This window comes from Heloderma suspectum, chromosome 2 (assembly GCF_057233095.1).
Source record: "Heloderma suspectum isolate Gila_16-S chromosome 2, 16-S_ref, whole genome shotgun sequence".
NCBI classification, from domain to species: Eukaryota; Metazoa; Chordata; class Lepidosauria; order Squamata; family Helodermatidae; genus Heloderma; species Heloderma suspectum.
The window spans coordinates 342,764,884-342,790,341 of NC_139459.1; the positions used below are offsets into that span (position 1 = coordinate 342,764,884).

The 25,458-nt window shown below is 44.9% G+C and overlaps 1 protein-coding gene across 9 annotated transcripts in view; it reads right to left on the bottom strand.

Annotated features, from left to right (window-relative positions):
• LOC146355284 (inactive serine/threonine-protein kinase TEX14-like) overlaps positions 1–25,458 on the bottom strand; it is a 42,785-nt gene that overhangs the window by 14,099 nt on the left and 3,228 nt on the right. Inside the window, exons 1-15 of one of the 9 annotated variants that reach the window (XM_084832535.1) lie at positions 20,349–20,678; positions 14,519–14,661; positions 14,134–14,248; positions 11,328–11,493; positions 10,941–11,080; positions 10,105–10,165; positions 9,889–10,019; positions 7,041–7,157; positions 6,814–6,937; positions 6,562–6,734; positions 6,337–6,482; positions 4,330–4,520; positions 3,955–4,069; positions 2,794–2,888; positions 1,096–1,242 (exon numbers count right to left, since the gene is read on the bottom strand). In XM_084832535.1, coding sequence (XP_084688661.1) covers positions 1,096–1,242; positions 2,794–2,888; positions 3,955–4,069; positions 4,330–4,520; positions 6,337–6,482; positions 6,562–6,734; positions 6,814–6,937; positions 7,041–7,157; positions 9,889–10,019; positions 10,105–10,165; positions 10,941–11,080; positions 11,328–11,493; positions 14,134–14,248; positions 14,519–14,657 — 1,860 coding nt within the window. In that variant the 5' untranslated portion in view covers positions 14,658–14,661; positions 20,349–20,678. Of the gene's footprint in view, positions 1–1,095; positions 1,243–2,793; positions 2,889–3,954; positions 4,070–4,329; positions 4,521–6,336; positions 6,483–6,561; positions 6,735–6,813; positions 6,938–7,040; positions 7,158–9,888; positions 10,020–10,104; positions 10,166–10,940; positions 11,081–11,327; positions 11,494–14,103; positions 14,249–14,518; positions 14,662–19,314; positions 20,679–25,458 lie in introns of those variants that run through there. The other 8 variants (XM_084832538.1, XM_084832534.1, XM_084832536.1 and 5 more) reach the window with 8 other exon arrangements.

Below are 25,458 nucleotides of genomic sequence, written 5' to 3' on the forward strand. Positions count from 1 at the left end.
TGGAACCCAGAAACCAAACAATCCTATGTTCCCCCCAGATGGTGTCTAAGGGGCATAAGATTGCTCTCTTAATCAATTACTTAACGAAAAGTCATTCAGTTAATTAAATATTTCCTTAATCAGGTGACAACTTTAAACTGAATACATATAGGATTATGTATTAGTTATAGTTACAGTCACTGAAATCAGTGGTGCTCAAGTTAGTCATGACCAACTTAAGTCCCATTGATTTCAATAGTTCTACTTCAAGTACATTTAAATCTGGGTCGAACCCATAACGTGGGTCAAGCATGGTTGTGAAAGAATAGACCTGTGTGTACTAGGGATATACAACCCCCTCAACATCCAGTTCCGGGGGGGGGGGGGGTGGCACTGTGGGGAAATCTGGCCCTCTTGGGGCTCAGCGGATTTCCCCATAGCCCTGGCACATCCTCCAGATTTCGTGTGGTTTCTTTTCTTCTGTAAACAGGGCAAGATACGGCGATCGTGGCCTCAATTAGTGTATCTTGGGCAAGTTACAGCTGTAATTAGTGTATTTTATGCCATCTGTGGCCATAAAGTGCTCCATTATACGTAAATTGTGGCTGTAATTTGCCCAAGATACACTAATTGCGGCTGCAATTGGCATATCTTGCCCCATTTACAGAGAACCCCCCCCCCCATGTGAAATCTGGAGGACACACTGGCAGGAGAGCTGGTTCACTGCAGATTCTGCAGGTCAGATTCTCAGGAATCCAACCTCATTCAGGTCTGTGGTGGATTTCTCCAGCATCCCTAGTGTGTACACATACTGGAAAGTGATGGTGTTAACATCTGGTGGTTGTTAGGAATAGAGGGAATGTATGATGGAATATCAGAGTAATGCATAATAAGGCATCTCAAAACTGCAACACTAGAGAAGTGGGGAGCTGCCTATTAAGGGAGAATTTTAGTAATGGGATAGCATTGGAACTGTTAGATAGGGCAGGCTGATATGCATGGGACATGACTGAAACAATGGGAGGATATATTGGATTGAGCAGTGTGTTTCCTGTGATTTGGATTTAGGGGGTTGTGGATCATGACTGAAGGGCTTGAGGCATGACAGAACCATACCATGTCAATAGACACTAAGCTCTTGTCAGACTCGGCTGACTCTTCTTCACCACTGCTCCCTGGCTCCAATGTGCTGTCGGAATTTGATCTCTGGTGCTGTTCCAGAGAGGTTTTGCAAGGGATACTTGCCTGTTGAGCACCATCTTCCTATAAGAAAGAACATTGAACACAGTGAAAGTTCATGTCCATCAGTAGATGGAGCATAACCTGATTCGGATTACTCCTCCTACTTGTTTCATATATATATAGGGCTATGCAAATGAACTTTGACTGTAGTCCTGTATTCATGGGAAGAATCCCTACTCTCCAGTTAATGAAAATTGAAAATAGTAATACAACAATAAAAACAAATACAAATACAACAAGCGCTACAAACAAAATGAAAGTGATCTACACAATAAAACTACCAGTATTTAAAGATTATATACAGGGATATCTGTGCTTCCTTGCCAGAAATGGCCAGTGAACTATGCCCCTCTTCGCAGATGCATCTGGCCATTCCTGCCGTGGACTCCTCTGTGCTGATGAGGTGGGAAAGGAACCTCCACAATACTGTTAGCAGATGCTACAAGGCAGAAGATTAAATCACAGAATCATAGAATAGTAGGGTTGGAAGGTGCCTACAAGACCATCAAGTCCAACAAACCTGCTCAATGCAGGAATCCAAGTCAGAGCATCCCCGACAGATGGCTGTCCAGCCTCGTCTTGAATGCCTCCACTGTGGGAGAGCCCACTCCCTCCCTAGGTCATTGGTTCCATTGTCGTATTGCTCTAACAGTCAGGAGGTTTTTCCTGATGTTCAGCCGGAATCTGGCTTCCTGTAACTTGAGCCCATGATTCCATGTCCTGCACTCTGGGATGATCGAGAAGAGATCCTTGGCCTTCCTCTCTGGGACAACCTTTCAAGTACTTGAAGAGCGCTATCATATCTCCCCTCAGTCTTCTCTTCTCAAGACAAAACATGCCCAGTTCTTTCAGTCTCTCTTTGTTTCCAGTCCCCTGATCATCTTTGTTGCCCTCCTCTGAACCCTCTCCAGCTTATCTGCATCCTTCTTAAAGTGTGGTGCCCAGAACTGGACACAGTACTCCAGATGAGGCCTAACCAGTGCTGAGTAGAGGGGAATTAGTACTTCCTGGGATTGGAAGCTATGCTTCTATTAATGCAGCCCAAAATAGTATTTGCCTTTTTTGCAGCCACAACACATTGTTGGCTCATATTCAGCTTGTGATCTACAACAATTCTAAGATCCTTCTCACTTGTAGTGTTGTTGAGCTACGTACCCCCATCTTGTAACTGTGCATTTGGTTTCTTTCTTGGTAAAGACTGCACAGAAACCAAAGAAAACAAATTGCCAACAAGGATGTTCGAACAAACCATTCTGCTGACTCTTTCCCTATCCTAGCTAACTAAACTAGGGGAAGGAGGGGGAAAGAGAATTGCCCTGATCAGGCTTGATACAAAAATGAAGATCACAGTGGACGAAATATCCTGGCACAAGTTACTCCTACCATGTATTCCATAAGCAGGGCTAGGCAAATGAACCCCAAGTGTAGTTCTTGCTCCTGGGAGATCCCCCCCCCCATTTCCCATCCCACCTACTACAGCAACAAGACTCTTATGATGCTCAGGGAAAAGTTCTTGATGCTTCTAAAATTTGCACCACATTTTAGCACCATCTTGCCTTGGTCATCTGTTACCTGTGCCTGCCTGGTTGTCTGGCTCTCAGGCTGTACACTGGGTGTGCTTTGTTCTGCACTCCTGCCACTGGAGTCCACCTCGAAGTATGGTGACTCTGGAGAACAAGAATATAGACAAGGTAGGAACATATTGCCTATGAGCACTCTGAGCACTTTCTCATGTCTCCATTTCTTCTTTCCTATAGTTGTACTATGGGTACTTTCAGACGAGGCTTTTATCCTGCTTCAATCAGCCTGCCTCAAACAAGGAATTTTACAGGGGTCCAGACAATATCTTCCATTTGTGACCCTCCTGCGTTTTCCCACCACTTCCTCTGTCTTTTTTCTTAACCCCGCCCGCCTAACACATTATGGAGGAAAAGACAGAATAGGTGCACAAAGCCTTTAGATGTATAATGAGGAGCCCTCCTTCTGGAAGCACCCTATAGCTCCAGCCCCCCATCACATTATAGTTCTTCCACATCTCCCATTCTCCTTCTAATCAGCTGACCACTTGAACCTTCCATCTTACATTTTCTTCTTCCTTCGATTATTATTATTAATCATTATTACCAAAATACTTCTTAATGTCACAAAGTGTTTTTGCAATTCCTATCTCATATTAACTTAGGAGTGACAGTAACTTGCTTAACAGAGCTTTAGATTCATAGGGAACATCAGGGCCTGCTCCAGTTGGACTCCCCCCCCCCCCCCGGGCTAACTGCCTGCATGGTCGTGTGGGGAAGAAGAAGGAGCGAGGGAGCAGGCAAAGAGAACATAAGGGCCTGCTCCAGTTGGACTGCCCTTCCTTTGGGAGATCAGAGGGGGGAACAGGGCCATCCCACCAGCCCTGCTGACATTCTACCTAATTCTTTTTTCTCCCCTCCCCATCGCCTTTTCCTTGTGTGTTGTGTCTTTTTTAGATTGTAAGCCTGCAGGCAGGGACTGTCTTCTTTGTTCATTGATTGTAAGCCACTCCGGGAGCCTTTTTTGGCTGAGGAGCGGGATAAAATACAATAAATAAATAAATAAATTAGTTGCTGGGGGTTTGAACCTGAATTCTCAAACTGAACATTCTATCCACTTTTCCTCAGAATTTATCTTTTTCCTGTATCCATATCTGACTCCATGAAGCATTGCCATTTTGCACCTGCTACGCCTACGATTTGCCATCAAACTGACCTTCAGGAATGATTGGGAGAGATGATTCATCCGACTCAGTCTGTCCTGCCCACATACAGAGCTTCTTGGGAGAGGATGTTGTTGATGAAAGCAGAGGAGGGCCCCCTGGGGCATCCTGGGAAGGGAAAATCATACACTGTATGCCTGATAAAAGTTCAGCAGATCTACAGAAATAGCGTTTTTATTCCTAGATAAAAGTTTGAGGCACTGCATGTGATGAGAAGTCTTCTGCAAGCCTGGTGTGACTTGAGCTCAGCTCCTGCTGGCTGGTGCCATGTTTTTTGGCATGGTAGATGGGGATGGCCAGGTTTACTTAAGGTGACATGGAAAGTTAGGCTGGATCGGCTCAAAGTTCCATCCAGCTGAACTCCTCACCTGTTCGGTTGCCCGCAACACATAGCGTAAGTCTGTGAAAGTGCCCCTCCGGTCACGTTCCTTCAAGGCTATACCGCCTTTGACCACCTCAAAAAAAGGCTGAGGGACACGGGCATCAACCAAGAGAGATTGTCCTGCCTCCATCTTCTCCTTCACAGTGAGACCATCTGATCCTTCCCAAGGAACTTCACCTGGAAAAATACACATTGCTTAACATGTAGGGTCTTCAGAAGGTTAGGCAGACCCATTGAGTCTAGTCTCCCCCGTGCTCTCTTTTTTGGTCCAAGGCAGTGTATTTCCCCTGGATATTATTACATAAAATTCACTGGCTTGGCTATCATTAAGAAGGGTATCCAATAATAGAGACTATCTATCCTTGCAGAAAAATATTAAAGGGGTCGAAATGACCTCTGCACTTCTCCTCTAAACTTGCTCCAGCTGTTGAAGACACATGCATACTTTTCTCTGCCTCCTGGGAAATGTCAGCACCAGAGGTCAATGTACATCATTAGCCCTGACCAAGGATGGAGAATGTCTGGGTTGGTTTGGCTGAGGGAAGTGAGCACACTTCCTTTCCTCGCCCCACACAACGAATGCTGGATGTGCCTGATCTCATCTGATCTCGGAAGCTAAGCAGGGTCAGCCCTAGTTAGTACTTGGATGGGAGACTGCCTGGGAATCAGGCTTCCTGCAATGAGCAGGGGGTTGGACTCAATGGTCTTGTAGGCCCCTTCCAACCCTATGATTCTATGTCTATGTCTGAATGACAAATCACTAACCTTAACTGTTGCCGTGGTGTGAAGGAAGGCTTTTCTATGGCAAGAAGGAAGTAAAAACATAAAAGCTCTGCTGGATCAGACCAAGGGTTCATCTAGTCCAATAGCTTGCTTCCTCTGTGGCTAATCAGAGCCCCACAGGTTGAATACAAAAAAAACACTCCCACCCCAGGAACTAGCATTTAGAGGAATACCAACCGAGAGATCCATTTAGCTATCATGGCTTAAAAACCTGCTGACAGACCTTGCCTCAGATTTGTCTGTTGTTGTTGTTCAGTAGTTAAGTCGTGTCCAACTCTTCGTGTCCCCATGGACCATAGCACGCCAGGCCTTCCTGTCCTCCACTCTGTCTAGTCTCATTCTATTCTAAAGCCACCTGGAGCTAATGGCCATGACTACATCTTGTGGCATTGAATCCCACATTATGCATTGTGTGAAGACGTACTTTCTTCTGGCTGTGCTGAACCTGCTGCCAATTTCACTGGATGTCCCAAAGTTTGAGTATTAGGAGAGCGGAAGAAAAACTTATCTCTATCCAGCATCCACACTCTTCACGCCATGCATAATTTATAAAGCTCTATAATATCCATCAGTTATCTTTGTCCTAAGCTATACAGCCCCAAACCCTTTAGCTTTTTCCCATAGGGGTGGAGCTCCAATCCTTTCATCATATTGGTTGCCCATTTCTTCACCTTTCCTGGCATACAAACTGCACGTTTTCTGTGGGTATACAAGTTTCTGAGGATATACATGCTTCCTAAGGGCTTATCAGCCTTGATGTTTAAAATTAGTAGGTTACATAGAATAGGTCTTATGTCTATTCTTTGCTACTTTTTATACCTTCAGCTAGTAAAAGACTTCTCTATCTAATTCTCCCTCTCACCACTTCATTAAAGTCTATTATCAAATCACCTCTTCCATCCTCCAAAAAGGCTACACCTCTCTGCAAGCTTCTTCTTGATTTTTTTGTCCTGAAGTTATCCTTATAGCTTATATTTGCACCCTTTCAAAATATCTTCTTAAATAATGCAGGCCTCAAAACCGGATGCTAAAGCCTAAACATGGTATTTCCATAGATAAAATTATTTTAAAGTTTTGCCTACTTCACTTCCGCTAATACATTCACAGGCCACTGCATTCCTTTTCAACAACAAAATTGCCCTGGGAACTTATGGACAAGCAATGGGTCCTTTGGCAAGGCCAATCCTGCCTACTCTAGCCAGAAACCAACCTGTAAAGATCTCCTGGATCACTGTGCAGAAGCTGTAGAGGTCAGAATTCACTGAGGCTGAGCGCTCTCTAATGACTTCCAAGGGTAGCCAGTTGTAGAGAGGTTGGGGTGGTGGGATAGGCCAGGTCAAACTGACTTTCTCTGTCCTGAAACAGAAGCCACTCAGTCAAGTTTCCTGAGGAACCCTATGAGAGTCTCCTGAAGATTACAGTTGCTTTAACCAACCTCTGCTGCATGTACTCAAGGTTGCTGAGCTTGGCGAGTCCAGGTCTCACCAGCTGAACTGCATGGGAGGTCACAGCCCGGTGGATATAACCCCGAATGTGCAGAAACAAGAGCGCTTCAGAGATCTGCCGCAGCAGACGCAGAGTTGTTGAGGGAGCCGGGGAGCTAGAATTCTGCAGTGAGGGTAAGACAGAGAGGGGTGAGCTTGGAAAGTGAAGGAAGGAGCCTCACTCCCCTGACTGTTCTGCTTACCTCACAGTGCAAGGCATAGTAAAGGGAACACATCTCTACTCTCTCAAAGACAAGCTGGAGATTTTGCAGATCCAGGGATGGACTCACAGCCAAGAGAAGCAGTAGATGGGGATGCTGGAGCTGGCTATAAGAAACATGGAGGTCAGGCACTTGGATGAACTCCCTGATAAACAGGCCGTATCCCTCCAAGATCAAAGGGATTCCTAAAACCTGCCAGCTGGCATTACCTGCAGTATTCTTGTTCAGCTAAGAGCAAGTCCATGGTGCCACGCGTTTTACTGCAGTTGGGATGCACTTCTGGCTTTAAGCTTCGTACAGTGACAAGCTGCCCATTCCATAGCAAGCTGGAACCAGGGGCAAAGGAGTTAGAATTGGGGGTTGGATCCCAGATACTCTTATCACAATATTGTGAAATGAGGAGTTATAATGGTAAAACAGCTCAATTAATCTGCAGTTCACCACTACTACCATCACTTTCTCTATCTTCACTTTCACTATTGCTGTGAATTCACCTCATTTCCCTGTGCCTTTTTCTCTCTCCTCCTCCCCCGGTTTCTTGAAAATTCTGTGCAACATGAAAGCTTGCAGAATACGTTTGAACACCAATTAGTCCAATAATTGTCATAACATAATTTTTTCTCTACAAAGTACAGTTACCAAATTCTGATTAACACTGCCCAATCTCATTACTTGGCATTAGTCTTCATAACAAACCTTCCCCCTTCCAATCAATGGCTATTACGCAGGACTTAATATCAACCTTCTTCAGACGCAGTGGCGTGTGTGTGTGTGGCTCCAAGTGATAGGTATGTAGGTAGATGGGTGATGGTGGAGCAGCAGCCAGGCCATATTTTACCATACACTGGAGTATAAATGGGCACAATAAAGACCAGTAATCAATAACTTTAAAACCTCCAATAAAAGCTGAATACTAACAGTGAAGGAAAAATACGGTTTCTTTTTGTATTTAGTTTTGTAGGATATTGTGGGCCTAAATCTTTGTGTGTACGCGCGTGCTAGTCAGTTTCAGCCAAAAGATTAATAGTTTAGAGGTCAAATGTTTAACTAGAATGCAGAAGTCAGGAAGTTGTGTTCAGAGGAGCAGGAGATTATAAAGTTCAACAGAAGGTCAGAGGAAGAGAGAGGGGAAAGTTTTAACTCAGAAAACAGGAACTTAGTTGGCAGAAATGAACAAGAAACTACCCTTATGATTGGTTGGAGCTGGGGTGAGAAAAAATAATTTTTTAAAATATAAGCCACAGACAGACAGACAGACAGACAGACGGACGGACAGACGGACGGAAGGAAGGAAGGAAGGAAGGAAGGAAGGAAGGAAGGAAGGAAGGAAGAGGAGGGGGTGGAGAGAGAAGGAAGGAAGGCCAGAGACTTAGAGGAAAGAAAGCATCAGAGTCACTGGAACCAGAGAACTGACTGAGAGAGCTGGACCAATGACAGTAAGATATTGCTTGGACAAGGAACCTGGATAAAACAGGGACACAGTCTATTGTGGTTATCTGGATGAATTTATCCCTGCTTGTTTTATTATCCTATTGCTCATATATCATTTTGTGTGTATGAAACGTTTAGATTTTAATTTTTTTTCCTATTAACATTTTTCTTCAGTAAAATGTTATACTTAGCTGTTTGAAACTTGGTGGTCTCTCTTCTGTACTACCTAAAGTAGTAACCTGAGACCCAGAGGGTTGTATCCAACATTAGTCCTAGAGTATGTCCACTGAAATGACTGGGTGGGACTTAAGTTAGTCATGACTAACTTAAGTCCCACTCATTTCAAAGGGTCTACTCTAAATAAGACCAACATTAGATACAATCCAGAAAGTTTTAAGGCTGATTTGGTGGAGGCAGCCAGAGAAATAAAAACTTTCTTCTGATGGCAGGGGAAAACTCCACAGGAAAGCAGTATGGGACACTACTTGGTCTGTTTTCTCTTCCACTCGCAGAACAGGGCGTTGCTGGTCTGTGACACTACACTCAGCTATGAAGTTTACTAGGTCATTCTGGGCCACTCACTTTGTCCCAGCCAAACATACCTCACAGGGTTGTTGTAAGATAAAATGGAGCCACATATGCTGCCTGTAAACTTTTGCAAGGAAAGATGGAATAAAAATGAATTTTTAAAAAGTGGAAAGGTACAGGTAGGACTTAAAATGTTTGGGTAAATGAATAAAAGAGCTGTATGCTTGAGAATGGAAAAGGGAGTGCATGATATCAGAGAGGTGAAACATATATATTGGGTGCAAGGATGGTGGATTATGTCCCTGCTTCAGGATTAAGGTTCATTACTAGTCATAGGGTGCAGGTTGATGTGAAACCTTCACTGTGAAGACCTGTTTCCCTTGAAGTGGGTCTTGCAGCTTATTCTGAAGTAGGGATGTTAGAGAATTGTGCCACGGACTCCAGTGAGGCTGGATTCTTTAGAATCCAGCCCCCTGGAGTCCATGGCAGAACGGAGCAATCCCCCCTGCCATCCCGCAAAATTGTCCTGGGAAGGACCCTACCTGGTGTCGGCCATCCGGTCCATCTGCTGCCCCTGGTCTGCAGCCGCGAATGGCTGCCCCAGTCTGCAACCACCATTTGCGTCCCTGTGTTAGCCGTGATAGGCTACGTATATATTTACATAGCCTATCATGAAAAGAGCAGGGACGCAAATGGTGCAGCAGCTGCCATTTGCATTCCCTGCTCTTTGCCGTGATAGGCTACGTAAATATATACGTAGCCTATCACAGCTAACACAGGGATGTAAATGGCAGCTGCTACTGTGGCCACCATTTGTGGCCGCAGCCCGGCAGTGGACGGAAGTCCAGCTGCGGGTGGGCCCAGCTGGTGGCTCCGCAGACTCGCCGCAGAGCGAAGCTGGCCGGGGAGGATTCCGGGGGGAGGGACGGATCGCCTCCCCCAACCCCCCCTCCCGCAGATGCCCCGGACCGGAACAGGGTAAGTAATTCATACACCCCTATTCTGAAGTAAGATCTATCATAATTCTATCAGAGATGCGAAGTGGGAAAGGACAGGCCACACAGGATTGATCAGCTCAGACCATTCTTATTGTTTTACTTCCTCATGAGTGTGTATGGTCCATTCTGGTAACTCCAGTCTGGTTCTCCACGGCCTCTGATCAGCTCATTGCTGTCTGCAATGAATGTGAAGGCAGCCACCCCTGGCTGCTGATATCTGCTTGGGCAGAGCTAAAAAAAAAAAGGAATGAGTTATGAGCTGAAAGACTATGCCCCTTGCCACGCTGAACAACACCCTTGAGAGACGCTGTCTTACTTGTCCATATCCAATAGCTGGCTCCCTAGTGCTTCCAAACATACTGGGGCTGCCCAGATACCTGTAACAAGAGGAGTGGAAAAACCCTCTTGAGACACATTTTCCCACACTTTCAATTTAAGAGAAGATGATGGACCATTGCAGTTTGCTGATATGTTCTCTTTGCTGGCAGTTTCTCCTTGCTGATTTGAATAAAAACTGCAACATATGATCCATTTGCAATCCCAATGACTTCTATGAAACCACAGGAGAAAAAATGGGCTTGGATTTCAGCCAAAGAACAAAACAGAGCATCACACAATGAGTAAAGGGACATGAGTAAAGGGACATGCGGCTACATACCTGCAACTCCACTATACTATGCACTGCTCTGAAATATAATTAGAGAAGAATGCTGTCTTCTACTATAGCCCCTGCCTGTACAATTTTGTTTCAAGTTGTATATTGCATATGATATGATGAATCCCAGGATGCCACTCTTTACTGCAGCTTCAGTGGAAGAAAAACAAGACTGTAAATTTTGTTCTTGAAGTTTTTCAAAGTTCCATTTTTATAGAAGCTTCCGCAAGCTGATGACTTGTGGCATTACAGTTTCCACTGTGTACCATCTTGACAGATTGCTCTTCTTGTCTTAATGGTGGATGCAAACAAAAATAAAAAGTGTATGCTTACTGGGAGTATTATATGAGGAGGCCTGTAATTTCCCAAACTGCACATTAGCCAGCTTATATGCTTTTTATTGTTCAGCATTCTGTCTTAGCAGGACTTTGTCAAGCTAGAGCAATACACAGGGGTTCTTGCAGCCTGCAAAAGACAGACAGCATGTGGATACTTACCAGGAGGCAGAAAAGAGCGATGAGAAAGAGGAATGCAGACTGCGTGGAGATGCTGCTACAGCTTTTGAGTAGAGTGACTGGTCTCCATGCTGCACCAGCATAGCCATCTGGCCACAGCACTGCTGTATGAAGTCCATGACCTGGAGGTAAAAGAAAGAGAGAAGAACTAGACAATACCACATCACATCACTCTATAGGAGCCTTGTGTTTATGCATTCACCTAGTAACCATACGCAACAAGGAACTGCATGCAGGCAAGTGAGCAGGGCTGTTGGAGGAAGGACAGAACATCCCTCCACTGCCAGCCCCAGCAGGCTAGTAACTTTTGTAGGTTTATTTACGAGGCTGCTCTACAGATAATCCATATCGATCTGATGAAGTTGGTACCTCAGGATTCTGATCACTCCGAGCTTGCTGGGCCCAGTCTTTAGGGGTCCGTCCCTTTTGATCATGGAATCTTAAGTCACCCCTAGCTTGTAGGATGCTGCCAAGAAGTCTTTGGTGGCCAGAGAAAGCAGCTGCATGGACTGGGGTGCTACCGTCATAACAACGGCTTCAGGGAGAAAAAGGAGAAAGAAGAGGTGTTAGAATACAAACGATAGGGATCAGCTGAGGTTCAGACAGCTCTAATTTGGGGAATTAGTTTTAGCAGAACTAAAAAGTGCTGTTTTGGCAGAATTTGGCCATGCACATAGGTCCCAGCTGATCCAACAAGGACTGGTGTGAGAGCAGTTTGGGCTTGTTGGCAACTTCCCATGTTGGGTTATCTTCTTCCCAATCTAAGTTCCTTTTACAGTGTTCAATTAAGAGGGCAGGAAGTTGTACTCTGTATGAACTGTATTTTACATTGTAAAACTGTATGGACTGTATTTTACATTGAAAGACAAGGCTTTTTTGCCTGGAGATGTAAACAGATTCAGGGTCTGACAATGATTAAACGTCTTTTTCCCTTAAGGGGCATCAGTTCTGATATTTACTGATCTGAAACTGCTAGTTTAGGGTTTATACAGACATTTCATTTTAGGAGTGATGCTGGCACACTACTTGCTAGGGATATACAGTTTTCCCTCCAGGTCATGCTATTGTTGCTGGAATTGATTCAGAATTGCAACTGGAAGTTGCTGGTGAAATAAATTGCTTCTTTCTTTGCCTAATGTGAACAATGCTATTAAGTTCTTGTAGCATGGTTGTACAACTGTCATGTACACGTATTTCACAGTGTCCCTTTAAAATGACAACACCCAACTTCCCAAGCCCAAGCCATTTTTAGCCCTTTAAAGTTTAACTTGTTTTTCATTTCTATTGAGTACTTTCCAGGATGTCAACTTCTCTGCTACACTATTTGAGCACAGATGTACCCCTTTAAAAGAAAAAATCATGTCTCTCTCTTAGTTTTATTTCATTCATAGAGTTGGAAGAGGTTGTGTAGGCCACCTAGTCCAATTCCATGCTTAATGCAGAAAATCCAGAGTACAAGCATCCCCAACAGATGTCCAGACTTTGCTTGAAGAGCTCCAGTGAGGAAGAGCCCACCATGCCTTTACATAATTGTTCCCTTGTCAAACTGCTTTTCCCATCAACAAGTTCCTCCTAATGTTCAGCTGAAATCTACCCCCCTGTAACTTAAGTCCAGTAGATCTATTCCTGCCCTCTGGGACAGCAGGAACAAGTCTCTGCCGTCTTCTTCGGCCTTCAGGTATTTGAAGGGTGCTATCTAGGGGTGTATGAACCCCACTCACCAGCCCGCTGCAGGGTCCGCAGGGGAGTGGGAGGCAATCCATCCCTCCCCCTGGAATCCTCCCTGGCTGGTTCCGCTCTGCGGCGGACTTCCGTCCGCTGCTGGTTTGTGGACACAAATGGCGTCCAGTGTAGCGGACGCCATTTGCGTCCCTGCCTTTGCCATGATAGGCTACGTAAATATTTACATAGCCTATCACGAAAACAGCAGGGACGCAAATGGTGTAGCGGACGCCATTTGTGTCCCTGCCCTTTGCCGTGATAGGCTACGTAAATATTCACTTAGCCTATCACGGCAAAAGCAGGGACGCAAATGGAGTCCACTACACCAGACGCCATTTGCGTCCGCAGACCGGGGCAGCGGACAGACCTGGACCTGGCCGGTGGCAGGTAGGGTCCGTCCGGGAAGAATTTCGAGGGGTGGAGGAGGAGAGTGGTCCATTCCGCCACGGACTCTGCGGCTGGATTCTAAAGATTCTAAAGAATCCGGCCTCATTGGAGTCCATGGCGGAATTCTCCACCATCCCTAGTGCTATCAGGTCTGCTACTGTCTCCCTCCTGGATGTTTTCTGTTTGGTTAAAGGGGCAAATAGGCTCCACACACACACACACCACCATCAAAGCTAGCCCACTTAGTGCAACAAGCTGTCCCCTCTCCATTTCCTATCAACAGACTGCGGAACTGAGGAAAGTGTGAATGGTAGCATGACTCCTAAAAAATCAATACATGTACAAGCCTGAAGGTGTGTATATATGTGTGTGTGTGTATATGTGTGTGTGTGTGTATATATGTATGTATGTTGCAACTGGATTGTGAAGGTTTGAGGCCTACAGAGAAAAAGGGAAAACGTCAGGCTTAGAGGCCTGGATTTTTTGTTGGGAGGGGGCATCCCTCAGAGGAGTAGTTTCATTTCCCCAGTTAAGTTTCAGTTTCATTTCCCCAGGTTTGAAGCAGTATTTTCGGTTTTGAGGGAGGAGAGTATATAAAGAGAACAAGCGAGCCAGTAACAGCAGCTGAGTCAGGGAGACCAGAGCCTGAAGATGGGGCAGGAAGAAGCAGTTTGGAGAGGACTAAGTGCAGCTAAGGTAAAGGAACTTGCATTTTACAACTTTTATTTTCTCTTAATGCCTTTTGTAACTCAACGCTATTGTGTGAATACCTTTAGTTGTGATTTGCTTTAACTGTTGTGGTTAAGCCCTGTGTCTAGAGTGTCAATCACCTAACACCTAGAGCCTAAACCTCATGTTATTGGAAAGGGGAAAATAAAAGAAGGAAGGTGGGACTCTTAAGGAGGCAAGAAATCCTTACGTAGTTGTTCAGGGCGTCCAGGTCATAAGAGGAACCCTGACATGGATACAAAGTCCTTCTATTTTAGCTTGTCTCTGAGTCCAGAGCCTCCCATCTCAAGAATAGCAAATTTCTAACCTCTGTCTCAAGGAATTCTGTATCACTCACTGGTTGGGGTTGGCACCAAAGCGCAGAAACAGCTGGACTACAGAGGCATGTCCCAGTAGGGCAGCCAGATACAGACCAGTCTGTCCAGCTGTATTGTGGCAGTCCACATCTACACCTGAAGAAGAAAACGTATATATTATCTATGAATTATGGCCAGAAGTTTTGTTGAAGGCATGCAAGGTAAAGATTACATGTACCAGAATGCACTATATCAATATCACCTAAGACCAAATTTCTTTCCAATGCCAGAGCAGAATACAAATGGTGAAGCAAATCTAAATTTTGCACCTAACACAACCAGCCCCATACAATCCTCTTATTTTGTCAGGAAAGGCAGCTGTAGACAGATGCTATCTATACTGAACTTAAAACAGGTTGGTTTTACCTCTTTTGAGTAGTATCTTGGCATTTTTGCTCTTGCCCTCAGCAGCGTGCTTGAGTAACTGCCCCTCCAGAGAGTTAGATTCATTAAAGTAGCCTATGCTTACAGGACAGCTTCGTGGCGGCACTGAGGCCTTTGGCATCACACTAAAGAGAAGCAATGGTTTAAAATGTTAGAGAGAAGCAAAGATGGAGAACCACATAGAAAAAGAACCAAATTCTCACCTTTGCGTGTGGATATTTTAATGTATTTGTTTTACGATTGTTTTAACAAAGTTTTGATTTTAACATTTTGGTTTTTATTATTGTTAGCTGGCTTGAGTGCCTTTTTTGTTTGGAAAGATGGGGTATCAATCAAAATAATTAAACAATTACTAGGGCTGTCATTTGATTAAAGAAATTTTAGCTCTATTGAACAGAATCAAGATGTTGCTTCTGCCTCTCAAATTATTTCACCACCATTCAGATCTCCTATATATCCCTCCCCCACTCTCTTCACAAGTGGGAAAGTTGTGAATACCAGCTCCACTTTCTGTGGGAAAACAGAACCCATAAAGAGATCAGATATCCCCTTATCTGAAGGAATGCACTCTATTCCAAAAAAATCACAGAAAATGATGGTTACTCTTTATTTCAGAGCGCTACAGTTACCACTGCACACCAAATCAAAAAACAAACAAATGCTGCTCCTCCAAAATAGCCCTTATTTGGGGAGTTTTCCTCTGGGAACTATTTAATTTGGCTTCTATACTGCAGTCTAGCCTTAACCTTGAACAAACTCCCTGTCCCCTCCCCCTCGTAGCTGGTGCAGTTCTCTCCATGCCAGTTATATCTCTGCATTCGGAAATGGAGCACAGAGACTGGGAAAAGGGGGCTGTCCTGGGGATGGGGGGGAGGAGACTGCAGAAGCCATGTTATGCAGCTTCCTATGCGCAGTGTGGCTTCCTTCCCTCCCCCTCCCTGAAGTTAGACAAGCAAAATCGCCAGTCTATCCAAAAATGCAGGGTGGCCACCACACTACAGCCACCCTGCATTGGATACTTGGCAGCCTCCGACTTCGAAAGCTGCTGACTATCTCAATAGGATTGTGCCCTGAGTGATGCTAAATCTCTGAGTCTGGAGTCCCCCTGTCTCACAGCTACCATGCTGAGGGTTTATTCTTCCCATTAAGGACACATGACATTTTGTTATGCTTTTACATTGAGCTATCTGCTTACAGTTCAGTATTCAGTAGTACCCTTTGGCTGCCTGTTACTGGGTGTCAAGCAAAAAACCCACATCCTTTCCGGAGCTTCCTGCTTTCAGTTTCTTTGTGGGATTAGGAAGGGCTTCTTTACATGGCAGCCATGTGGTTTGAACCGAGGGAGTGCCATCCTCCCTCCCTGGCATGTGTACAAAGGAGCGGGGGGGGGAGTCTTGTTTTCGTAGCTTAAATTCTGCTGTTAGGGATGTACGAAACTCCCTTACCTGGAGTCCATGGGGGGTGGCGATCCGTCCCTTCCCCTCGGAATCCTCCCTGGCTGATTCCGTTCCACGGCGAGTCTGCGGAGCTGCCGGCCGGCTCCAGCCACTGGCGGACTTCTGGCCGCTGGGACCCAAATGGCGTCCAGTCTAGCAGATGCCTTTTGCATCCCTGCTCTTTGCCATGATAGGCTACGTAAAGATTTACGTAGCCTATTATGGCAAAGAGCAGGGACGCAAATGGCGTCCGCTATGCCATTTGCGTCCCTGTTCTTTGCTGTGATAGGCTACGTAACTATTTACGTAGCCTATCATAGCAAAGAAAAGGGACGTAAATGGCATCTGCTATGCTGGACGCCATTTTCTTCCACAGGACGGCAGAGGACGGACTGGACCCGGCTGGTGGCAGGTAGGATCCGTTCCGGGGCAACTTCGTGGGGTGGCGGAGGTGGGTGGTCCGTTCCGCCACGGTCTCTGAGGGGCCGGATTCTTTAGAATCTGGCCTCATTGGAGTCCGTGGTAGAATTCTCTAACATCCCTATCGGCTGTACTGTTTTCTCACAGTCCACAGGAAACCTCTGACTTACTTCTGAATAGATATAAAATGTAAGATTGTGCTGTAAGTCTGCAACCCTTGGCACACTTATGTGGGAGTAAGCGCCATTGAACTCAGTGGGGCTTACTTCTGAGTAGATGTAAGATCACCCTGTAAGTCTGCAACCCTCAGCACACTTACTTGGGAGTAAGCCCCACTGAACTTAATAGGGTGCTCTGAAACAACAGAGGACATTGCTTCTGAGCTTGGTGGGGTGGGTATCAGATGTGTCTCCCTTCATTGCAGGGAAGCATTTTACCCTCTTCTCCCTCCAGTTCAGAAATGCAGAGGCAGGAGTCGCAGTCGGCAGGCGATTCTTGCCCTCGCGCCCGTCAAATCTGCTCAGTCTCCTTCGGTGCAACCCCGTTCCCATCCTCAGTGCCTTTGTCATCCTGACCGCGCCCCCTGTGAGGACCTGAGAATCTAGTTTCATACTAACAGTAATTATAGTACAGGAATATTTTATTTTCATGATACAAAGATATTCCCATTAAAATACAAATACTTAAAAACAATTAAGTGTGCAATCCTATTCAGATAGTTGACAACTGCTGAACTCAGAGGATGCTGAGTATCCAGTGTAGGTCAGGAGAAAAGCGGTGGCTCCACACTCCAGCCGCCCTGCATCTCTGCTAGAAAGGCAATTTTGCCCATCTAGCAGCTGCACGTTGGAGGGGAAGGAGGCTAGAGTGGCCAAAGGAAATGGCGCAAGGCAGTCCCCCTGGTGTCCTCCCTGCCCCAAGGATGTCTTCTCATTCTGTTCTCCGAGCACAGAGAGGTAGCCAGTGTGGTTCTCTCTGCACAGGCTATGGGGGGGATGGGGAGAAGGGGGGGAGTGCGGTTTCCTGGCTCAGAGCTCAGAGCCCTGTTTCTGAGCTCGGAGACAGGAAACTGAATTATCCTGTGCTGCCCCAGACACTGTCTAATGGGCATAGGATTGCTCTCCTAGGGATCAATCAGACATGGGAGTAAGTCTCATTGAACTCAGTAAAGCTTACTTCTAAGTAAGCATGCACAGGATAGCACTGTAAGATAACTTTTCCTAAACATTGCGTCTTATTACAAAAGAGAGCATTGCTGAGTCTATTTGCTTACCAAGACTTATTTATTGAACTGTCTGGCAGCTACCTAACTCTGGAATCAGATCATATTTATATAGATTCTAAAATATTACTTCATCAGAGGCTTAAAATTAAACAGGTATCTTTCAGTCTAGATAGGAGTCAATTTTAAATAATATCTTTGAGAAAATAACTCCTAACTCAAAATTTACTACTTCAATCTATTAAACTTTTCTAGACATCTATATATTAGGTTTTCTAGTGTTTATACCCTATACATTAATTATCAGCCATTAATTGATAAGCAAAACTGCACTTTTAACCTTGAATAATAAAGTAATAGTTTTACAATCCAACACTCTTCAGATACACTTAGACCCAAAACATGTTTTACAATTCTTCATCCCTCAAATACTCTGCTTCAAGGTAAGATAGCTTTTGCCTCTTTATGGGGGGAAAACAGTCACTTTCTTCAGTAACCATTTTGAGCACGTTAAGGACTGTCATGCCAATCCTTAGTGATAAAGTCATGACAACTTAAAGGCATATTTGAGTGTCGCTTCTATGCTTTTTGTGTACACATGTGAATGGTATTTAACAATAGAAAGCAGAAGAAAGCCAGTTTTAAGTGGAACGATATCATTCCCAAATATATTTTGCTTTCAAATTATAGACACAGGAAATACAGAACTCTTTTAAAGCTTCATATGTGAATATATTGAAAGACAACACAGATATGTGGGTATTCAAATTCCCTGGCTCCCCCCACCACACTCTATTTGCAGCATCTTATACCAAGTGGGTAGCACTATGCTTCCTTCATACATATTTTGGGTTGGAACATACTCCCGTTATGAACTCAGGGCCAATTCAATAGCCACTGTATTATGTGCCTTACAGCACAGGCATACTCAGTAGTAAGATCCATTTATTTCAATGAGGCTTTATATCCAAGTAAATGGATATAAAGCTGCAATACTATGCATACTTAAAAAAGGTAAAGGTAAAGGTGTCCCCAACCAGTCGTGTCCGACTCTAGGGTGCGGTGCTCATCCCCATTTCTAAGCCGAAGAGCCAGTGCTGTCCGAAGACGCTTCCGTGGTCATGTGGCCAGCATGACTGAACACCGAGGTGCACGGAACGCTGTTACCTTTCCCGCCGAGGCGGTACCTATTTATCTACTTGCAATTTCTTGCTTTCGAACAGCTAGGTTGGCAGAAGCTGGGACTGAAGACAGGAGCTCACTCCGTCATGCAGCACTCGGGTCTCGAACTAGTTGTCCTGCCGACCTTCCAGTCTGCAGTTCAGCATCTTAACCACTAAGCCACTGTGGGAGTATATATCCCACTGAACACAGTAGTACTTCTGAATAAACATGGCATATGATTTTGCTGTCCGCTTCTTACTTTCTATGACACACTTTTTCATGATGAATCAATTTGTCTGAACCATTTGGCACAAGCACAAATTACAATCTAACACCCTAGTATTTTTTTAAAAACTGAATTAAATATTGCCATACTCTGTCGTGACCTGGGTTGACAAGTTCTATCTAGGCTTTTAAAAAGCAGCCAATTGCATGCACAGTGGTTGTGAAAACTAATGTGCTTTCTCTCCATATATTGGACTAGGAAGGCGCTTTATGTGTTCAGTCCTAAATTTCTAATGCAAAATGAAGCCTACCTGGAAGTTCCAACTGCGAATACTCATGGAAGTGGGAAATGCACTGTGTGTGTGTTCAGAGGTCTTTTCATTGGTTCTTACTTTCCATCGGGGGGAGGGGGGTTGAACTTCTTGAACTTCAAATTAAACTCCATACATATTGCAGCTATCAACTTACAGGGAAAGGGTCTGTAAACTGCCTAGACCTTCCAAAATAAGTCCAGCAAAACTGGCACCACTTCCAAGTTAGATGAGAAGCACTAGGTGGATTCCATGTTGCGAATAAAGTGATAAGTCTAAATGCATTTATAAGGTACAAGAAAAAAACGGAAGAAAAAAAAACAGGGCATTCAATTTGACCTTATCTTTCTTCAAGGCTTAAGAAATGCCATTTTCACCTCAAGGGCCTGTCATCTTAATGGGAGAAAGGGTGTGTGTGTGTGTGGAAGAAAGTATTTAGGATTGTGGCCAGCATTGGTACAGCTCGAGCTGGGCCCCCAGGGCTGAACACAGAGCTTCCAGTGACCACCACAGAGACCACCCAGAGAGTGGCTGGTGATAATTATGTGCCTTACAGCACAGGCATACTCAGTAGTAAGATCCAAGCAGGCCTAGTAGAGCTGACACTACTCCCCACAGGATCTTCGTTTTCAAATGTTTAAGAGTTAGGGCACAGCTGGCTGAGCATGTACATGGTTAGATGCTAATTTTATCATTTTTCCTTCAAAAACACATTGTCCTTTCCTACATCAAAACGATGCATATTCCCAAGTCAATGTGCTTAGCATCAGGGCAGCAGGAGCAGGTCCGTTTTACTCCCGTAGTCATGAGAGCGCTAAGATTTAAGTGAGTTTAAATTGCAAAACTGCACACGCTCAGAGCCTTTATTTTGGTAAGCAGCTTTTCTTTTGCTTGTTTTGCTCTGACGTATCACGAATGTGAAACCAGCTGTGAAGCACGGTGTGCCGGGGAAGCGAGAAGAGGCATGTCAGCTGTGCGCTTGGCCGTCTAAAGGGCCCCCTCCAAAGATTATCAAGTCCAGAGTCTAAAATTACCTAGCACAACCTCTGCTAGGCAGAGAAGCCTCAGCGACTGCCTGAAAAACAACGTCGAGCAGCTTTTGCTTTTTTTACTCCTTACGTGATTGGCTGCCAAGACACGCGCGCGCGGGGGGGGGCTCTTTTCAACGGTCGCGGCGCGAGACTAGGGCGCGCGGAGGATAGAAAACCGGGAGGTGGGGGACGCACGCACAGACAGAGTGAGAAAATGGGTAGCCGGCGCAGGCGCAGGCGCAGATCGAGAAAGAGCGCAGACGCCGGGCCACGCCCCTTCAAACTAGGGCGCGCCTATTAGCAAGCCTTCGTCTCAGACGGCGGCGTTGCGTCGGTTGCAGATGGAATGCCGAGGCTTTAGGATGGTGGGATGAACCATTTCAGCTTACAGGGTGTGGAGGGCGACCACTTTTGGATGGTTGCGTACATAAAAAGCGACAGCAACCACTTCTCCCTGCAAATAGAATGCAGCACATCAGGGAAATGTTTCTGCAGCAATTTTTTGCCTGCACTGCTGGTTTTCTACTTTTAGGGATCTTTCAGCGTAGAAAAAGATTGAAAAATGTGATTTCTCCTTCCCCTTGCAGGTTGAAGTGGTGCAGTCCATTCTTCCTCATTCTGTTCTATGTGGACTGGGCATGATTTTTAATTGCCTTGTTTCAGCTTGCTTGCTTGCTTTATTCCTCTGCAGTGTTTTCTGTGGCTGAACTGATAATGAGGCACTTCTTGGTGCTTCTTTTTTTCTGACATTCTCGGTTTAAACCAGTGTTTAGCGCCAGAATCCATTGACTTTACCACTGCTATTCAGCTTCGGAATATATGAAGGTGCATTTTGGAGTATGTGTAGAGTAAGGGAAACCAGGTCCCGTTCTTTGCATATCTTGGAGAAAAGCTGCTTGATCTAAGGTGTAACATCCAGGTAGCTGCACTTCCACACTCTGCTTGCTTATACTGCCCTGCTGTACTTATTAAATGGCACTTAGAATGCAATCATAAGCATGCTTAGAAAGAAAAAACTACATCTCCCAACTTTCCGTAGCCCGAGAGTTTCTCCCCCCCTCCCTTGCTTTTTGTAACATCTTGCCTGATGAAACAATCTGGAGATCTTGGAAGCTTGCACAATTTTTATGATATTTTGGCAGGCCGAATAAAGATACTACACTAATACGGATTTTGGAATTTCTCTTAGGGTCAACATGTTTACCTTTGATTTTTTTTAAAGTTTCTCACTGCACACTTCCCTAACGGTATATACTGCATCAGTGAAGTGCATGAGCTAAGTCTCGCTATTTGACTGTTAGAATACCAGATCAAATAATTTTGTTGATAGCTGGTAGATTTTTTAAAAATCTTCAAAACATATTTTGGTTTAGGACCCAGATTTAAACAACACACTGATGTGACAGTCATAACATTCTCAGTTTATTAAATGAGGTGGTAGGGAACGGATGTGTGTTCATGCTGCTTGTTTTACTCCATTTAGAAGGGCCTGCTCATGTGTATAATACTAAAATAAAAATTTAAAAATCAAGTATTACATTTTTTATTCCACTGATTGTGAAGTGGTTCAGATTTTAAAACTACCTGTGGCTGCTAACAATATATTTACAGCACACTAAACATTACTAAATACCTCTTTAAACAAACTAGTACTTTCACGTGACACTTTTTAGGTCGCCACGGTTTCTCCCCTTCTACCGTACTGCTCTCCTTCCATTCTTGTTGCATTTCTATTACTTTCATCGATCCTTGGAGGGAGCAATCCTACCAGGAGGTGACCACCTATCCAAGTTTGGAGGCAGCCACCTATCCAATGCAGGGCAGGAGAAGCGCGGAGGGGATCGTCCCCTCTGTGCTTCAGCCACCCTGCATTTGCGGCTAGACAGCCAATTTTGGCTGTCTAGCTGTGGGAAGGCAGAGCGGGGGAATGGCTGCTGGACGACACAGATGTGTCGTACTGGCATTTCCACCTTCCCTGCCCTGGCACGCTCCCAGAAGCGGCCCATTTTCGCTGCTCCACACTTCTCTTCCAAGCGCGGGGCCATTCCAAGCCGCCTGCAAGGCAGCGCAGGAGGAGGGGAAGGTCAGTTCTCAGGGAACCGACCTCAGAGCACAGGCTCCGAGGTCAGTTCCCGGAAACTGAAGTATCCTATGGCCGTCTAGCTGCTGACTAGAGGCCATAGGATTGCGCCCTTAGTGTTCCTTTCTTAACCACCTCTTTCTAAATTCTCATCCATCCCCAAATGTTGGCGGTCCCTTCTTTTCCCCTCCTACTTCCCACCACATTTTTTTGTTCCCCTATCTCAAGCATATAATTTTGGTTGGATCATATGACTGCTAAAATGAAACCACCTCTGAGGCCATATTTTGAGTCAAAGAAAGATCACTTGGCTGTGTTGCTGCTCCTGGTGGGATTCAAGGATGTCATTTGGGGAAAGATTGTGCCTACTAAGTCGGGTAACAGAAGTAGAAAGGAAGGCACTAGGCAGCAAATTCAAACCTTTCTTGAAGGAAAGTATTTCCAGGCAGATAGACTGAATTCATTGTTACAGGATGGACCAAGGATGGAAATAAGATTCATGTAGAGACGCAGTGAGCCTCTGTGGAGAGCTACTGTGCTGGGTCTCAAGTGCTGCAGGGAAACAGTACAGTGCTCTCTGGATGACAGAGAATGCTTGATAAGAGAACACTCTGCTTTGTAGAATGCCTTTGTGATGAAACACTTCTCCCATGATAACGCCACCCCAACCTCATTACAAACATCCTCTTAAGGTGGCGTCGGACATAATGGAGAAATGGGAGAGACAGGAAATGCAAGACATGTTTGCTTCCTAACTCCCCACATTTGCCTCACGAATCAATTAGTAAAGTCCACTCCATCTCAGAACTTCTTCTTGGCATAAGCTTCTCTTGAATCTGGTTTACAATCTACCTTATGCTCTGCCTACATTTAATGAGTACTATAAGTTTACATAGGTGTATGAGTCAACAGAAGGAGACAAACCCAGTGAATTAAAGCAGTAAATAAAAGGATTATATGCGACTCGCAGCCATATTCCATACTGCCAAGTCGATGAATCATGCAGACTTGTATCTCCAGGTGTGAAAAATGGATCCAGCTGTGTTCAGCGCACTCTCAAGTAGGGATGTCAGAGAATTTCTCCACGAATCTTGGGGAGGCTGATTGCCAGTGCATTCGGCCCCCCAAAATTGGTGGTGAAATTCTCTGACATCCCCCCGCCCCCCCCCCCGGACGGGACTTACCTTGCTTGAATGTCCCTGGCGGCGGCGGCAACAGTTCGGCAGCGGCGGCTGCGGCAGCCGGTCTTCTGACCGGCTGCCGCCGCTGCCATTTCCAAGTAAAAAAAAACAAAAACAAACAAACGTGATAGGCTACGTAAACATTTACGTAGCCTATCACGGCTATTTTTTTAAAAAAACCGTGATAGGCTACGTAAACGTTTATGTAGCCTATCATGGCTGAGCTAACTGCAGGGATGCAAACGGTGGTGGCTACAGCCGCCGCTGTTTGCGTCCCAGCAGAGAGGAGGTTTCGCGGCCAGAGGGACGGGGCGCCTCCCCCCCGGCCAGAATTTCGGGGGGGGGACAGGGCGCCTCCCCCCTGGCCAGAATTTGGGGGGGGAGGGATCGAGTGTGGGGGGGCGCCTCCCCCCCACCGCGAAGCAAGCTTCGAGAACAGGTTACAGGTAAGGGACTTTCGTCCATCCCTACTCTCAAGAGGCTATCTGTTAATATCTGGTTTCACTTAAAAGAGCTACCAGCTCTGGAAGGAGAATGTGGTGAAGTGAATTAGGATAAACCTGGGAGTTGCTAATCCTGAATGTTGTTCCCAGGTTCAGATTGGAATCTCTACAGTTACCTAATTAATAACTTGCAGTATTGCATACTGGTGACAGTTATTGCACCATATGACACAATAAACACTTGACTATTTAAGGTATTTATGTACTTTTCAGTTGGACCTCACAAAGCGGTTTACATAAAATTATTAAAACAATAAGCACCAATACAATGCAATGAAACAGAAAAGACTAATAACTGTTCCTTGAAGATGCTCTATCTGCTTCTTCACCTCTCCCTTTAGGGACAAGATGGTTCTTAGAAGATCAAGATCCCTAAAGAACACACCTAGAACATTTTGGGGGTGGGCAGTCAGATAGGAAAATGAAGTCTGGGCTATTGCAGAACATAAGGAGCTGATCGTGACTATTCCCAGAGTCGGCTCCCAAACAGCCTCTGACTTACTTTTTTATTGTTTATTTAAAAAAACTATGAGTTGCCTTTCCACTCAGAAACTGAGTGTTCAAAGTGATGAACAACAACTTCTGCAAATAAGTGCTTACATGAGTGGCATTACTTGGGTGAGACATGTAACACTGGAAATGCAAATTCAGTAGTTTATTTTCTGGAGACTGGATTAACCTTGAGGAAATCTCCTTACATCGCCTCTAGCTACTGTCCTTGGAAATGCCCTTGTTGCCTCACAATAGCTGTATTTTTTGCCTTATCCACTATAGCTGAAGATGGGAACCCAAACATACAATGCAATCCTTAGCATGTGTATTTGGAATTTACTAGCATGTGTATTTGGAATTTATATTCAAGGCACAAACAATAGCTTTATGTTACATTTTTGCCACAATTCCCCCCTCAAAAGACTTTTCTAAAATTTATACCTTTCTTTGGTCCAGCAGTGGACTTCACACTTAAAGGCGCAAACTATTATTAATAATACTATAACAAAACTGCACCAATCACAAGTTGTTTAACTATGCAAAATCAGGGAGCCAGGAAGTCAACCATAAACAAGGATCACTTGCTCTTGAATAATTCTTATCTAATCATATCTTGTAGTTTGGCGATTTCATCTTCTGTGGTTTTGTTTAAATCATAGAACTTTATTCTACACCTTTGCTTTATTAAGGTGCAGAAATTACTTTGACATGCTAAGAGATAATCTAAAACAAACTTACATTGTGCCACTTGCAGTTGAAATCTTCAGTTTCAGATTGCATGGCCCATATTATTATAGCTGTGGCATTGGTGGTTTTTTTCTGAACGGCAAGTGAGGCCTAGGATGCTTTTTTGTTTG